This window comes from Chanodichthys erythropterus, chromosome 2 (genome assembly GCF_024489055.1).
Source record: "Chanodichthys erythropterus isolate Z2021 chromosome 2, ASM2448905v1, whole genome shotgun sequence".
NCBI lineage: Eukaryota > Metazoa > Chordata > Actinopteri > Cypriniformes > Xenocyprididae > Chanodichthys > Chanodichthys erythropterus.
In genome coordinates, this window is record NC_090222.1 from 22,519,386 (window position 1) to 22,534,735 (window position 15,350).

A 15,350-nucleotide genomic window follows, 5' to 3' on the forward strand; every position below is an offset into this window, starting at 1 on the left:
TTTGCGCACAATAACAAACCTCATTGTTCAAAGCAAGTAAATTTGAGTTTCCGTTTGCCATATTTGAGTGCTCTATGTATGTTAGCAGCTGATCGTTGTTTATATGTGAATAAAAGCCTGAATTAAATCTGTTTATTGTATAAAGAGATAGTGAGAAGAGTTGGATTAAACTGCTTGATTAATATGGATTGATTTATTTATTTACTCTTTATAAACCTTTTGAGCTGTCAGAGTTTGGGGTAAATAGACTTTTCTCTAAGATTTCACTAAAAATATCTTAATTTGTCTTTCGAAGATGAGCAAAAGTCTTATGGGTTTGGAACAACATAAGAGTAATTGATGACAGGATTTTCATTTTTGGGTGACCTATCCTTTTAAAATCTACTCAAGTTTCATCTATTAGTTAAAGATCAATAGAAAACCTTCTGCTGTCTGGTAGATCTAGGGTACGTTGTGAAACATGCTGCATAAGTGCGTTTGGTAAAAAGGCCAGTCTGAACTTGCATGTGAATGATAATGCAGTCATAAACGTCTATAATGGGAGACATATATTTCAATGGCTGCTCTGCCTATGTACATACTGTAGATTTTACTTGTATGCCGTTTAAATACTCTTAGAGATGATGAATTGTGCTTTTAATACAGGTGCATTATGTAAGATTTATTCAAGTTATTTGTTTGAATACCCTCAAAGATTTATTTAAAAAAAAAAAAAAAAAAAAACATTTTTAAAAGCAATGCTGTGATTCAATTTGGAAGTGCTTTTTTGTACTGGCAAATAAATAGTCTCCTTTTCAAAACTCAACTTTTTAATAGGAAATGAATGTAAAGCAGGGCACATTGGGGCATGCAACATTTTATCCCTTCTGGTGAAGTATAAATATTGATTATTGACAGCAGATAACAGGAAGAAGTATCAATTAAATTTGAACTAATTACCATAGAATATTTCTCACCACATGACCGAGGCTGAATTTGTTTTCATGATTTATACACAGTGTTGCCATACAATGGCACCATAAACGTATTCCAAGGACAACTGACCATATGCATGGTTACTTCCTGGTTTTAGTTAAGCCAGCTTTGGCATTTCCGGTGATCTTTTAGCTGGCATTCTGTACTCGCTGTACATCGACACAAAAACATCAATGGATCAATGATTTTTTTTAATGTTGTATTTATATTTTAATGTAGTTATCACACTTTGCCAATTTTATCTCAATTTGCCAATGAACCAGTTTTATTGATTGCAGTAAAAGCAAAGCTAATGGGAACATTTGAATAAGAAACACAGTGTCTTTAATTAGACACACATTTAATTTTCTTTTTTGACACTACTAAGATGGCAACATTTTTCCACCACTTCAAATTTTTAATGTGATGACCAAAAACATTTTTTGTTTCAGTATGAATTACTCTCAAAATCTTATGAAAAACGATAACTTTTCTTGTGAATTAATTACACAGAAAGCAAGCATCACGCTAGCACCATGCTCTCCCTTTATAATCACAGAAGCTGTCAGTCAGTGCAGCGCAAGCTCACCTATTTTGGCACACTTGTGAAAACTACATTAACACTAGGCCAAACTATTTAAGTGACTATATTCTGATTATAAACTAAGTATTACACTATTGATGCTGTTAAAGCTACCTCAGGACATTGAAGATACCGAATCACCAACAAGTGACATTTCACTGGAAGTTTTCCAGCTGGCATTATATCATTGCGAAACTTCTTAAGAATGTTCCGTGCATATGGTCAGTTGGCCTCGAGCATCCTGGGGTTAAGGGCACAATGGGGATGACTCCTTACAGGGTGCCCAGGGCCACTTAACTACACCATTAGACCCTTCTGAATTGTTGAATAATCACCTAATCATGACTATTACATCTAATCAGGCCTATTTAAAATAACCATAGTCATTATGCACTTTAATTTCTAATTACATAATTGTAATTCAAAATAAAAGAACTTTGTACTTTTTGCTGCATTTAAGACCATGTATATGTCTTTCCATTTATATTTATGTATTTGGCAAATGCTTTTATGGAAAGCATCTTACATTTTCAGTAGGTATATTTTATTATTTCATACATTTCCTGTGAATCAAACCCACGACCTGGCTTTGCTAGTGCATCACTCTATTCTTTAAGTCCCCTTTCCAGTGCTGTAGTGTCTGAGAGAACAAGAAGATTTGTGTTCATTTTTACATTCACATACTGTAGTTGTTTTTGCCAGGTTACCAACTTCGAAGGAGTTGATGAAACTGTTTCTTCACATTTGGAGTAAGGGGAACATTAAAAGACTTTTCCAACTTTCTTCCTTTGTGTGAAATAAACCTTACATTCTAACTGACATGAACAAAAAATACAATTAAATCATTAATCACAGTTATTTTCATGGCAATTACCTGCCATAGTGAAATCATTGCTTATGCAATTGTTACAAAAAAAACTATTTACTTACTACTGAAAAATGCCTTTAAATTAGTAGCATCAATATTTTGTTACCACACCTAATAAACTGATCAGCCTTTGCCTAAATTCTGAGCAAACTATTCCATGTCATTTATCAGAGTTAGGTTCTGACCTGTTACATGCTAATTCCATAGCTGCACTGTGCCGAAGAGGCGAGTAACAGACGAAAGTGGAGTTTTGGCGAAGCTTCGGACCCTGTGACTGAAGAGAAACTCAAGCTCATAGAGAAAGAGATGAAGGAACAGGAGACTCTGATTCAGGGTTACCATCATGTGAGTCTCTCTATCTTTGCTCATTTTCTGGCATATATTAGAATGAGCCATGCTGAAACATGTCTCACATGTGCATTTATTATAATTAGGGTTTTTTTGTTTTTTTTTAATCCCTTACCCTGTATCTCTTCTTATGGAGAGATCTTACAAATGTCAATGAATGAAACAACACAAGACTCTGTAGCCTCTAATTTTTTAGATCATTATACACCATTTCAGCAAAATGAGGTACATAATTAAACACAGTGCTTTAAAAATGACACCATTACCACTCAGAATTTAGAATAACCTTGGTAATTACTTCTCACATTTCCTGTAATTACAGAAGAACTCGTGGCCTTTCTAAAAACCAAATCCAATTAATTCTTATCTGGGACTATATTCAATATAATGCATCCACTGAATACATTTGCATTTTGGTCATTAGTATTAATATATGCTACAAATAGGTTCAGAGCAAAATGTGTGAAACTTCTTTCTGTTGGTTTTAACAGGAGAATGAGAAGCTATATCTGCAAATGAAAGCACTCCAAGCTCAAAGCAAACAAAGCGAGGAGGCTTTGTTCATGGAAAACCAGAGACTTCTCACTGAGCTTGCCCTCACCAGGTCAGTGCTATAAAAGTGTGTCAGTAGTGTTATAATACATATCACAGCGGGTTTTTTACTATTCATGCTGTTCTTTGCAGCAGCTGATATAAAAGCAATGAATATTCATTTCCCAGGGACCGATTGAACATGAACACCATTCAAAGAACCATCGGAGGGAGAAGCATTGCTGACCAAAGCTTCAGCATTGCAGAGTTGACAAGTCAGGTACAAGCTGCACAGGTAAGAGAACTACATGATATCAACAGCTCTGCTAGTGAGCTGCCTACCTAGACAGCATTTTAGGTGCACTCGTGATGCAAAGTCTTTCTGTTTAGAAAAAGGAGGAACGACTGCAAGACGAGATCCACAGGTTAAAACAGGAGAAACAAGCCCTGCATGTAGACCTGGAGATGATGAGGAAAGAGCGAGACCTTGCCAGAGTTCAGGCTGTCTGTACTTCAGGTAAGAGCTTCAGATATGAAAATGTTATGGCGACAGTCTATTTTTGGTGATTGTCATATTGACAAAAATAAGCATTTAACAGGTGATAAAGGTTTTGAGCTAAAGATGCTCCAGGAAAAACATCGGGAGGAAGTTGCAGAAATGAAGAAGAGACTGCAGTGGTATGCCGAGAATCAGGAGCTTCTGGACAAAGATGCATCCAGACTCCGAGCCGCCACCGCTGAGACTCGAAGGCTCACTGAGCAGGTGGAAAAGCTAAAAATGGAGGTCAGCAGGAGGGCCAATGAGCAACAGAGAAAGGCAAAGGAGAAGGCGGGTGAAGCTAAAAGAATCCAGGACCTGGAACGACAGGTCAGACACAACTTTCTCCCGCTCCACATATTCTTGTTGCCTTGTTCTGCAGGTACATTTCATTCAGGACACGTTCTTCTTTGTGCTCCATTTCCTGAGAGCTGGAATTATCCAACTGTGTCTGTGAGTAACAGACCATCTGTCTGGATAGTCAGTTTTCCAACCACCTTCTCCTTACCACCTCCTCTTCATGTTAAACTCATTTCTTTGAAAGCTGTGCATCTGGTTAAGTAAATTAACAACTTTGTATTGAATTGGCTCAGTGGTTAGCGTACATTTTCTATTCAGTGTGAGCCATGTTGCTCATGTAGCTTTGAGTTTGGCTTGCAACATTTCACAAACCCTTAATAGTTTCCTGTCTCTGCTTCTGTATCTATCTAAAAATAAAGCAAAAAAATAATGTTATGATAATGATTTTGAGCTCCACTCCTGAGTATTTTGTAATATTTATTATTGGCTGCATCAGTAATAAAACTTCTTAGATTGTGTACCATCTATCACTCATGTTCCCATTTCCTCTCTCAGCTTAAACAGATGGAAGAGCTCTTGAAACGCAGGCATCCAAACTCCCTGCCCGCCCTGATTTTGGCTGCTGCATCTGCTGGCGCAGATGTTGATGGATTGGATGTTCATCCCCCAACTGGCCCTCAGTCCTCCCAGACAGCGGCTCTTTTGGAGAGACGTGTACATCGACTGGAGGCGGAGCTAGAGGGCCGCGATGAAGCAGCCAAACGCAGTCTCCGAGCAATGGAACAACAATATCACAGAATCAAAGTACTCATTTTAGATTCCGATTCAGTACTGAATAGGTCACAGGGAATTTTGTGTAAAATAGGGGTGTAACGGTACATGTATTCGTCCCGAACCGTCACGGTACGGACATCACAGTTTGGTGCATACAGCTAGTCACAGGCGATTCACACTCCAATCCAGAAGAGGGAGCCCGTGGTAATGCAATGTTGTTTGCTAACCGCCACAACAGTAAAAAAGCTGAAGAACAGACGATCTATGCATAGATATGTTTGCATGTAATCTCTCAACCAGTGTTTCAACCACAGAAAGACATCAATAAAACAGCTTGAGAATAATATCTCACGTAGCGTTACATTTACCTCAGGCAAGTCATTTAGTGTCCACAGCATGTTTTTTTTTTTTTTTGAGTGATGGTTATTATTTCTAAAAAATAAATAGCAAGTGAATTTAATAGTTTGGGCTCTGTTGTTAATTGTAACCTTTAATACTATAGTAATGTGCAAAAAAGGATCCCTGTATATAGTTTACAGCATTAGCTGAAATACATTTTTCTATCCTTAAGAAAATGTTAATTATAATTTAATTTATTTAAAGAGAGAGAGAGACACGATTTGTTCAGTAAACCACTGTTTAATAAAAAAAATTTTGGTTTTCTCCTGCCTGCTGTACCAAACCCGTACCAAACCATGACTTCAATACAGAGGTACATACAGAACCATCATGTTTGTGTACTGTTACACCTCTAGTGTAAAAACTTTGAACGGTAAATCTAATCTAAAATTGAGACTAGGTTATGAAACAAGTTTGAGCTATTGGAACTTGGTAGCTCTGATCTCACTGACTGAAGTGCTGTGTGTCCTTAATTAGTATGGGAAAAATGCAACACAAACTACTTTTCTTTTTTCAAAGCATGTTATTTACCAGAGCCCACAGCTGGATCGATCTATTTCCAGAAAAACAAGTTTGCCAAGAAAATTAGGTTTCTATTTTAAGTCTTAAGTGCACAGGGCTTTTAATATGCTTTCAGAGTGGCAGCATTTCTCTCATTTTTAAACCCTGCTGTGTGCCCTCATGACTTGAATGTTAGAAATAGAAATGGAAATAGAATCTGAAGCAAAGTAAGGCTGGGTGATATATTGAAAATTCACTATATATTTGCTGATATACACAACCCTTAAAAAGTTTGGGGTCAGTACGATTTTTTTATATTTTGAAATGGACATCTTATTCTCACCAAGGCTGCATTTATTTAATCAAAATACAGTAAAAACAGTAATATTGTGAAATATTATTACAATTTAAAATTACTGTTTTCTTTTATAATGCATTTTAAATATTGAAATGTATTCCTGTGATGGCAAAGCTGAATTTTCAGCATAATTTCTCCAGAAATCATTCTAATATGCTGATTTGGTGCTCAAGAAACATTTCATATTATTGTCAATGCTGAAAACAGTTGTGCTCCTTAATATTTTTGTGGAAACTGTGATACATATTTTCAGGATTCCTTGATAAATAGAAAGTTCAAAAGAAAGCATTTATTTGAAATAGAAATATTTTGTAACAATTCTAAAAGTTTTACTGTTGCTTTTCCATAACTTCAGTGCATCCTTGCTGAATATAATTATACATTTCTTGAAAAAATGTTTTGACCCCAAACTTTTGAATGGTAATGTAAAATAACCTTGTGAATGTGAATAATGCAATTGTTTTAATGCGTCTTTTATTAGTCCATTAAGTCCAGTAAGTTTGATTCATTATGATGAATCAGTTCATCAGGTGAATTGGTTCAAAACTCATTCAACTATATAAATATATATTATAATAATAATAATAATATTATACAAACAAATATAAAAATAATAAAAATGATTTATTAATTAAATATAATACACATTTTATTTTTGTTCTTATTCATTTTTTAAGCTATATTACCCAGCCCTGATGCAGTCAGACTTTAAAGAATGATATATTTAAATGCTATTTTGAGCCAGCTCAATTAACAATGTTTGCATTTCATGTGTGTTCTTCTCTTTTTCAGCTCCAATATGAACAGCAGATCACAGATCTGGAGCAACGTTTGGCTGAGAACAATCAGAACAATGATGCCACCTCATCAGAATTGCCTGAATCACAAACTCAGAGGTTAAAGGCGGAGCTGGAGGAAGTGATGATGGCCCATCAGAAGAAAGAGAGCACCCTCCAGGCAGAGGTGGCCTCTCTGCAAGAACAGCTCCACCAGGTCCAATCTCTGACGCAAACAGACAAGCTTGCCCGCAGCCCCTCACGCCACCAGCTCAATGCAGAGGCGGCACAAGCATCACGCATCGAGAGACTAACCCAGGAGCTGAGCTCAAAGAGCCGCACCATTCAGGAGCTGAGTCGCACTGTAGAACGTCTGCAGAGGGAAAGGAGAACCATGCTGTCGGGTCCTGGCTTCGATCGTGATGAGCCCAAGCGACATTTGGGTGCAGCCAAAGAGCCCAAAAAACCAACAGCTGAGACTTTCCCCCCTACCCAAGATGAGAAACACTACCACCCCGGAGCGTTCTCGGGATCACACATCTCAGAGGTGCAACTGGAGAACGATAATTTGAAGATGAGATTGGAACATCTAGAGATACAGAGAGATCAAGAGAAAGCTTCCTTGCAGGCTGCAGTCACACATGCACAGAATCAGCTCCTCAGGTAAAGTCTTTTGGAGTGGTTCAGTCAGTCAGCTTCTAAACAACAGATAAACAACAGCGGCCCTACTACATGAAGTGATACCTTAAAATAGTCCTGTAATTCTCTTGACATGGTTGCCTGTCAAACCAACAATCGAAAGAAATGAGAAATTGTATTTTTCTTAATGAAAAATCTGTAACGGTAATGAAAATTATTAATGACAATGAATTATTGAATTATTATAAAACGGTTAGTTCTATAGTTCTATAGTTCAATTTTTTTTTTTTTTTTAATGTAAAAGTCTTCACTACTGACTGACACACTCATAAAGATAGTGTTTGCCACCATCTAATGGCGTAATAATGTAACTTCTCTTGCTGTTCATGGTCATGGACTGACTTTCCGGCGGAAGGAAGGCTTTAGTGAAAGTTTACTTCATGAAAGTTGCATTGATACATAATTTTGGTTTTAATAATTGTATTGTGTGGTAACCGTTTTATAAAAGCAATAAGGTACTCGAGGCTAGTGCTGTATCATGAATAAGTCACGGCTGAAGGGGCATTGTTAACCCCTTCAGCCGTGACTTATTCACGATACAGCACTAGCCTCGAGTACCATATTGCTTACTTATGAATTATTATTATATCATGATCATGAGAAAATATATAATTTTCTATACTTTACAGTAAACTTGTTCTGTTTTGGAAACATATATATAGTTTTTTGTAAAATTAACATACTATAATAAAAAAATATATGTAAAATGAAATAAAAACTGAAGAATTGTATTGCACTGTGGGATGTATAGCATTAAAATAATTTTCATTAACTTTTTTTCCCGCCAGCGTTTTTTTTTTTTTTTTTTTTAATTGCCAGCCAGAGTCAGTATTTTTGATAAGCCCCCAGAATATTTTGTTTTATGAATATCTGAACATGCAATATATCAAAAGAAAGAACACAGCCTCTGCTTTTAAACAAAAAAGATGTAATTTAAACCCTTTTATTTTAGCTTAATGCATTCTTTTTTTGAATCAACACTTGACTATAGGTAAGTTTCATTAAGCTTTGAAAATCACTTTTTTGTCAAGACTACATCTGGATCAGATTCAGAACGATAATCAAAACATAGATGGAGTAGAATGAGTCTTATACCTCGTCCTGAGTTGACATTGATCCGGAGATTCTGTACTCTTTCAGAAGATGTGTAATAGCGCCCCCTAACATATAACAGTTAAAATAAGGATTGCCAGAAAATTATGTCAATGGCGGGGAAGTGTGTCATAAATGGCGGGGAAAGAGTTAACATGATGATTCAATGTAATCGTATATTTATAACATTATCAAATATTGCTTTTTTTCAGGATTCAGGAGCAGAATGCTGAGCAACTCGCCTTGGTCAAGGCTGAGCATCAAAAAGAGATTGAACGCCTTCTAGCTTGCCATGCCCTTGAGCATTCCGCCTCCAAAGTGGCTGAACTCACCAATCAAGTGAACACACAAGAGGTTGGTTCTTAAACGAATTAATTTGTAGCTGTTTATGTCTCTCCAACATATCTATTTATATGACTGTGTGCATTTATTTTCTGCCAAGTGTTTCCTTGGCATTAGAAACACCAAGGTCATGGGAAGAAACTTCAATACTTTGCTTGCATTGTAAGTCATTTTGGATAAAAGCTTAATGTATTCTGGCTTCTGGATTCATGTAACTTTTCTATTTAGATCATAGTGCAGCATTTACAGGGGCAAATAAAGGAGCTCCAGGGAACCAAAGATGCTCTGGCTGTGTCTAAAATCAGAGAGGATACCCTGCAGAATCAGGTAATGAAATAGTAATTCAGTTACCGTTCTTCTTCAAACACAGGATTTTAAATTTTCCCTCCATATTTCCTGTTATGTGTACGTAAATAGCTATCAAAGCTTCTGGAAGAGCTGAAACAGGCCAAAGAAGCCCACAGTCCTGAACTAAGACACTTCACTAGCCTGGAGCAGAAGATTCAGTCCATGGAACTCCGCTACAATCAGCGTGAGAAACAGCTTCAGCAGGTAACGCACTCACACACACCTATACACACTATATACAGTACATACACCCTACCATTCAAAAGTTTTAAGTAGGGCTGTCAAGTAATTCAATTTTTTAATCTAATTAATTACATGATGTGCCGATTAATTAATCTAATTATTCCCAAATTAATCACAAATGACCCCAAAAAGATCATTTAAAGTCATTATTGTGTTGAAGGTGCAATATATAAGAATTTTGCAGTAAAATATCTAAAAACCACTAGGCCAGTGTTATATATTTTGTTCACTTGAGTACTTAAAATATCTCAAATGTTTCCAACTCTTTTTAAATCGTGAGAAAATTGCAATTTTAACCAAGGCTCCAGGACGTGTGAGGAATCGCCTATCAATTGCGTCACACCCACGTTACCCTCGGTTTCCAGTTTTAAACCATGGAAACTGTTTAAATCTAATTTTCTTTTTTTCTTTTTTTTTTGGTTAGTACCATGCTTTACCATGCCTCAGAGAAAAGCACTATTTTGTCAAGTGGCTAACACAGCATAATCAGATGCAGCTTTATTTTTAGTAACAGTAATACAGAATTTATTCCATCATACAATACATTTTAAAATGAATTGCATGCCATGTATTAACACAAGCTATCCAGGTTTTAATATGATATTCTAAAATCGATCTATCTTACTGCTGTGTGCAACGAGTCTCTTGACTAAAAAAGCGGAAGCGGAGCCGGCGACTGTGGCATAATAAAAGTTCCACTGCTCGTGAGGCGTGTGTTTCGCAATGGCTCCAGCGGCCTCGTTCAGCTCCCACAACACTCGGTCCTGCTCTGCTTCATACTACAGTAACGTTAATAATCGCATCCATGAACATGATTTCTTCCCGAGTCCTATCCCGATTATTTCCACCAGCTGTGATGTGATGAGCAAGTTGTCGTCATCAAGCTACGCCTTTGTTTTGAATAGGCCTCTAGCGACCTCTAGCAGACAGAAAATCTTACATATTGCACCTTTAAATAAGAAAAGCATCAAATAGACATTATAAAAAGTAGCTTTAGAAATAAATATTTAATTTGATAAGACAGAATTTACTACACAAACTTTTAGGCTACAATGGCCATGATTTTTTTTTCAGAAGCTGCATCTGAATTGGTATTTAGATATATACAGACCAAAAAAATTTTTTAATTAAAGGGTTAGTCCACCCAAAAATTACATTTCTGTCATTAAGTACTCACCCTCATGTTGTCTCATACCCGTAAGACCTTCGCTCATCTTCGGAACACAAATTAAGATATTTTTGATTAAATCCATGGGTATCTGATCCACACATAGGCAGCAATGACATTGCATCTTTTGAGGTCCAGAAAGTTACTAAAGACATTGTTAAAACCGTAGACGTGATGAGATGAAGTGACAAGAATACTTTTTGTGTGCAAAAACAGAACAAAAATAACTTTATACATCAAATTCATCTGTCCCGTCATACTGCTATGCTATTTTCACTGCAGAGCTTCAGTGTTAATGTCGGTACAGTGGCTCAGTATTGGCCGGCTATGGTCGCGTGAGCCTGCGTTCAGACATAAACACTGAAGCTCTGCAACGAAAATAGTGCAGCACTATGACAGGGGACAGACTAATTTTTGTCTTTATTTTTGTTTTGTTTTTGCACACAAAAAGTATTCCTGCTGCTTCATAAGATTAAGATTGAACCACTGTAGCCACGTTGGCAGTTTTAACAATGTCTTTAGTACCTCTCTGGACCTCAAAATGTGCAATGTCATTGCTGCCTATGTGTGGCTCAGATACCCATCAAAAATATCTTAATTTGTGTTCTGAAGATGAACAAAGGTCTTACAGGTTTGGGATGACATGAGGGTGAGTAATTAATGACAGGAATTTCATTTTTGGGTAAACTAAACCTTTAAGTGATTCTCTAAATAAGAAACTAAAACTGCCAGTAGGTGGCGGCGTCTAAATGAGTAAGTCATTGAGTTATTCATTCATTCGATTCGTTTAAACTGTTGATTCATTCAGTAATGAAATAAATGGCTCTCTTTATGAATGAGCCACTGAATAATTTTTCACCCGATTGATTCGCTCAAAACGTGGATTCATTGTGTTGCTCGGAGATGCACAACAGTTCTGCTTTGGCTTTAAAGGTAATATTATCGTTGGAAAAATTTAGCAAAAACAGTCAATGTTGTGTCTAAAATAGAACACAGTATTAACTTCTTATTTATTAAACTTATATAAAATCAATAGGCCTATCACATTTGCACTTGTGCTATTCAGGATAAAAACAGCACTCGTGTGATTATTGCTTAACTATATCATATGATATAAATATGAGACAAAAACTCATACAGGGGTGTTTTTGCCCTGATTCATGTCACCAGTCAACTGTGAAATGTAAGATGACCTAGGTAGGGCTGGGGTGAGAGGCAGGTGCATTGATTGCATTAAATAATTTTATTCGCATTATTTTTCCATAACAAATTAATTAACGGGTTAAATCAACAGCTCTAGTTTTAAGCTTTAAAGAAATTAATACTTTTATTCTGCAAAGACCCATTCAATTGATTAAATGTGACAGTAAAGACATTTTTAATGTTACAAAAGATTTCTGTTTCAAATAAATGCTGTTATTTTGAGCTTTCTATTCATCAAAGAAACCTGGAAAAAAATGTACACTATATTGCCAAAAGTATTGGGACACCCCTCCAAATCGTTGAATTCAGGTGTTCCAAACACTTCCAAGGCCACAGGTGTATAAAATCAAGCACCTAGGCATGCAGACTGCTTCTACAAACATTTGTGAAAGAATGGGTCGCTCTCAGGAGCTCAGTGAATTCAAGCGTGGTAACGTGATAGGTTGCCACCTGTGCAACAAATCCATTTGTGAAATTTCCTCACTACTAAATATTCCTCGGTCAACTGTTAGTGGCATCATAACAAAGTGAAAGCAACTGGGAACAACAGCAACTCAACCACGAATTGGTAGGCCATGTAAAATCACAGAGCGGGGTCAGCTTATGCTGAGGCACACAGTGCACAGAATTCACCAACTTTCTGCAGAGTCAATAGCCACAGACCTCCAAACTTCGTGTGGCCTTCAGATTAGCTCAAGAACAGTGCGTAGAGAGCTTCATGGAATGGGTTTCCATGGCCGAGCAGCTGCATCCAAGTCTTACATCACCAAGTGCAATGCAAAGCGTCGGATGCAGTGGTGTAAAGCACGCCGCCACTGGACTCTAGAGCAGTGGAGACGTGTTCTCTGGAGTGACGGATCACGTGCCTGGCAATCCGATTGATGAGTCTGGGTTTGGTGGTTGCCAGGAGAATGGTACTTACCTGACTGCATTGTGCCAAGTGTAAGATTTGGTGGAGGGGGGATTATGGTGTGGGGTTGTTTTTCAGGGGTTGGGCTTGGCCCCTTAGGTCCAGTGAAAGGAACTCTTAACGCCGGCGCGTTTTGCAGGTTTTTTTTCACATTGCAGCAAAACAGACTTAAAATACTCCGTCATTTTTTGTCATAGAGACATAAGTAATATATCAATTGAAACTATAGAATATCTTCTTTTATTTGTATACACTCAGAGTAAAAACAAAATGTTGTGCTTTTTGTAAAATAAAGAAAACTAACATGATGCGTGATTTCTCCTCTCCCTCTGAACGAAGTCCAATCTGATAGTTCTCAGAAAATGAACTGCAACTTAGTGAATACTAATCACAGAAAAATTACACTTATGTCTAAAAAAACGTTAAGATATCAGGTTTTAAATCAAGTAAGTCAACTCGAAAACAAACCTTCTGTGTTTATGTAATCTGTATGAAAAGAGAGCCATGTCAGAAGTCCGTGATTCAGCTCATTATCTGCTAATGCGGCCACGCCCACGGAGCCAGCGCTATTCAGACGCAAATTCAGAGGCAATACATGCATTCATCGTCTCAATCGTGTATTTATTGTCTTGAAAAGTGTTTATCTGGATGTAAAAGTCATGGTTAGCGAGCTCTAGAAGACATGCAGTTAGTTCCTGTTTTCTTTTCTTCTATAGATGAATTTTAGATGAGTTTTTGTTTCTTTAGCGCCCTCCGGCTGCAGTATGAAAATGAAATGCCTCATTAATATGCAAGTCATTTCAACTCATTACTATCCAATTCTTTTGTCTTCTCAGGTGAGAATGGCCCATTATTCAGTGGTGATTCACGCCTCCTCGCATACTGTGTTTCTTGGCAAAAAGTGTCTTACAAAAACTAAATCAATATATTGTTTTATATGAAGGAATAGGAAGCATAATGTTTACATAATTTTGAAGCAAAAACTCTAGTCTACAACCTCCAATACCCAGAAGTCTTGAAAACACAGATTTACTATACTTTTTTTGGCCTTATTTCAGTGACTTAAGTTTTTTGTTTTTTCAACAACCACGCATAAATGTTTTTCCTTCAAAAACACAAACATGTACATACATGTTCCTCACATATTATTGTAGCCTAGTTTGTGTTGAATACAGTGTAATGACACTTTTGTCATTAATATGTTTATGAACAACTGAAAAAAGCACAAATGTCAGGGCATGTCAAAACTTCTCCAAGCCCCAAATCAGCCTCAGACTCCAGAGGGTTAATGCTTCAGCATACCAAGACATTTTGGACAATTTAATGCTCCCAACTTTGTGAGAACAGTTTGGGGATGGCCCCTTCCTGTTCCAACATGACTGTGCACCAGTGCACAAAGCAAGGTCCATAAAGATACGGATGAGCGAGTTTGGTGCGGAGGAACTTGACTGACCTCAACCCGATAGAACACCTTTGGGATGAATTAGAGCGGAGACCTCACAAATGCGCTTCATGCACTCCTAAACCTTGTGGAAAGCGTTCCCAGAAGAGTTGAAGCTGTTATAGCTGCAAAGGGTGGGCCAACTCCATATTAAACCCTACAGATTAAGAATGGGATGTCATTAAAGTTCATGTGCGCGTAAAGGGAGGCATCCCAGAACTTTTGGCAATATAGTGTATCACAAAAATATTACCCTAAACTAACATGTTTACTAACTTGCAGTTTGACACATACAAAGAGAAAACATCCAGCACATGTCTGTTTTTCAGTTGCTGTACAGTATATAGTTGTTCATAATGGATCTCAGCAGCAGTCTGCTCTGCACTATATTGTGATAAAGTACACTGATGTTAAGTTTGTTACAGGTGATTGCAGACACACGGCGGGTGGTGGAACAGGAGCAGCAGGGTGAGGTGGAGCGCTGGAGGAGACTCGCTCACAGCAGGGCTAAAGAGCTGGATGCCTTCAGACTGGAGCTGGACTCTATACTGGACGTGCTCCGAGAACTCCAGAGACAGGGTGTAGTCATCCCCCTCCCCGAACACACCACCTCCACCACCCACACATACCTGCCCCTCCAATCCTGAGCTGCCTTTGCAACACTTTTTTGTAAAGATTATTTATTGTCAAGGAACATGCTGGGTATGTAACATGTTAGTAATTGTAGCTTAAATCCAAATGTTTTTTGTATTAAAGTTAATTATTATGTGCACAAATATTTGTTCTGTTTTGCTGCTCTGTTGTTTTTACAACATCCAACATTGAGCAGAATCCAAAACCCCTGAACAAACAGCAGTTGTTGATACACCACCCACATAAGAGTTATAAAAATGCGCATCTCAAAAGCTTAACATAAAAGTACGTTTACACAACAAATATTGTAGGCGTCACGATTTATTACTCGCCTTAGAGCT

At 37.3% G+C, this 15,350-nt stretch overlaps 1 protein-coding gene across 4 annotated transcripts in view; it reads left to right on the forward strand.

Moving 5' to 3' along the window:
• Positions 1-15,236, forward strand: part of cep162 (centrosomal protein 162) — a 27,909-nt gene extending 12,673 nt beyond the window's left edge. For 3 of the 4 annotated variants that reach the window (XM_067393960.1, XM_067393965.1, XM_067393974.1), the window contains 11 exons: positions 2,613-2,750; positions 3,245-3,357; positions 3,474-3,579; positions 3,675-3,801; positions 3,884-4,152; positions 4,678-4,926; positions 6,947-7,593; positions 8,934-9,075; positions 9,292-9,390; positions 9,481-9,615; positions 14,802-15,236. In XM_067393960.1, coding sequence (XP_067250061.1) covers positions 2,613-2,750; positions 3,245-3,357; positions 3,474-3,579; positions 3,675-3,801; positions 3,884-4,152; positions 4,678-4,926; positions 6,947-7,593; positions 8,934-9,075; positions 9,292-9,390; positions 9,481-9,615; positions 14,802-15,023 — 2,247 coding nt within the window. In that variant the 3' untranslated portion in view covers positions 15,024-15,236. Of the gene's footprint in view, positions 1-2,612; positions 2,751-3,244; positions 3,358-3,473; positions 3,580-3,674; positions 3,802-3,883; positions 4,153-4,677; positions 4,927-6,946; positions 7,594-8,933; positions 9,076-9,163; positions 9,226-9,291; positions 9,391-9,480; positions 9,616-14,801 lie in introns of those variants that run through there. The other variant, XM_067393981.1, reaches the window with a different exon arrangement.
• The last annotated feature ends 114 nt before the right edge of the window (positions 15,237-15,350 follow it).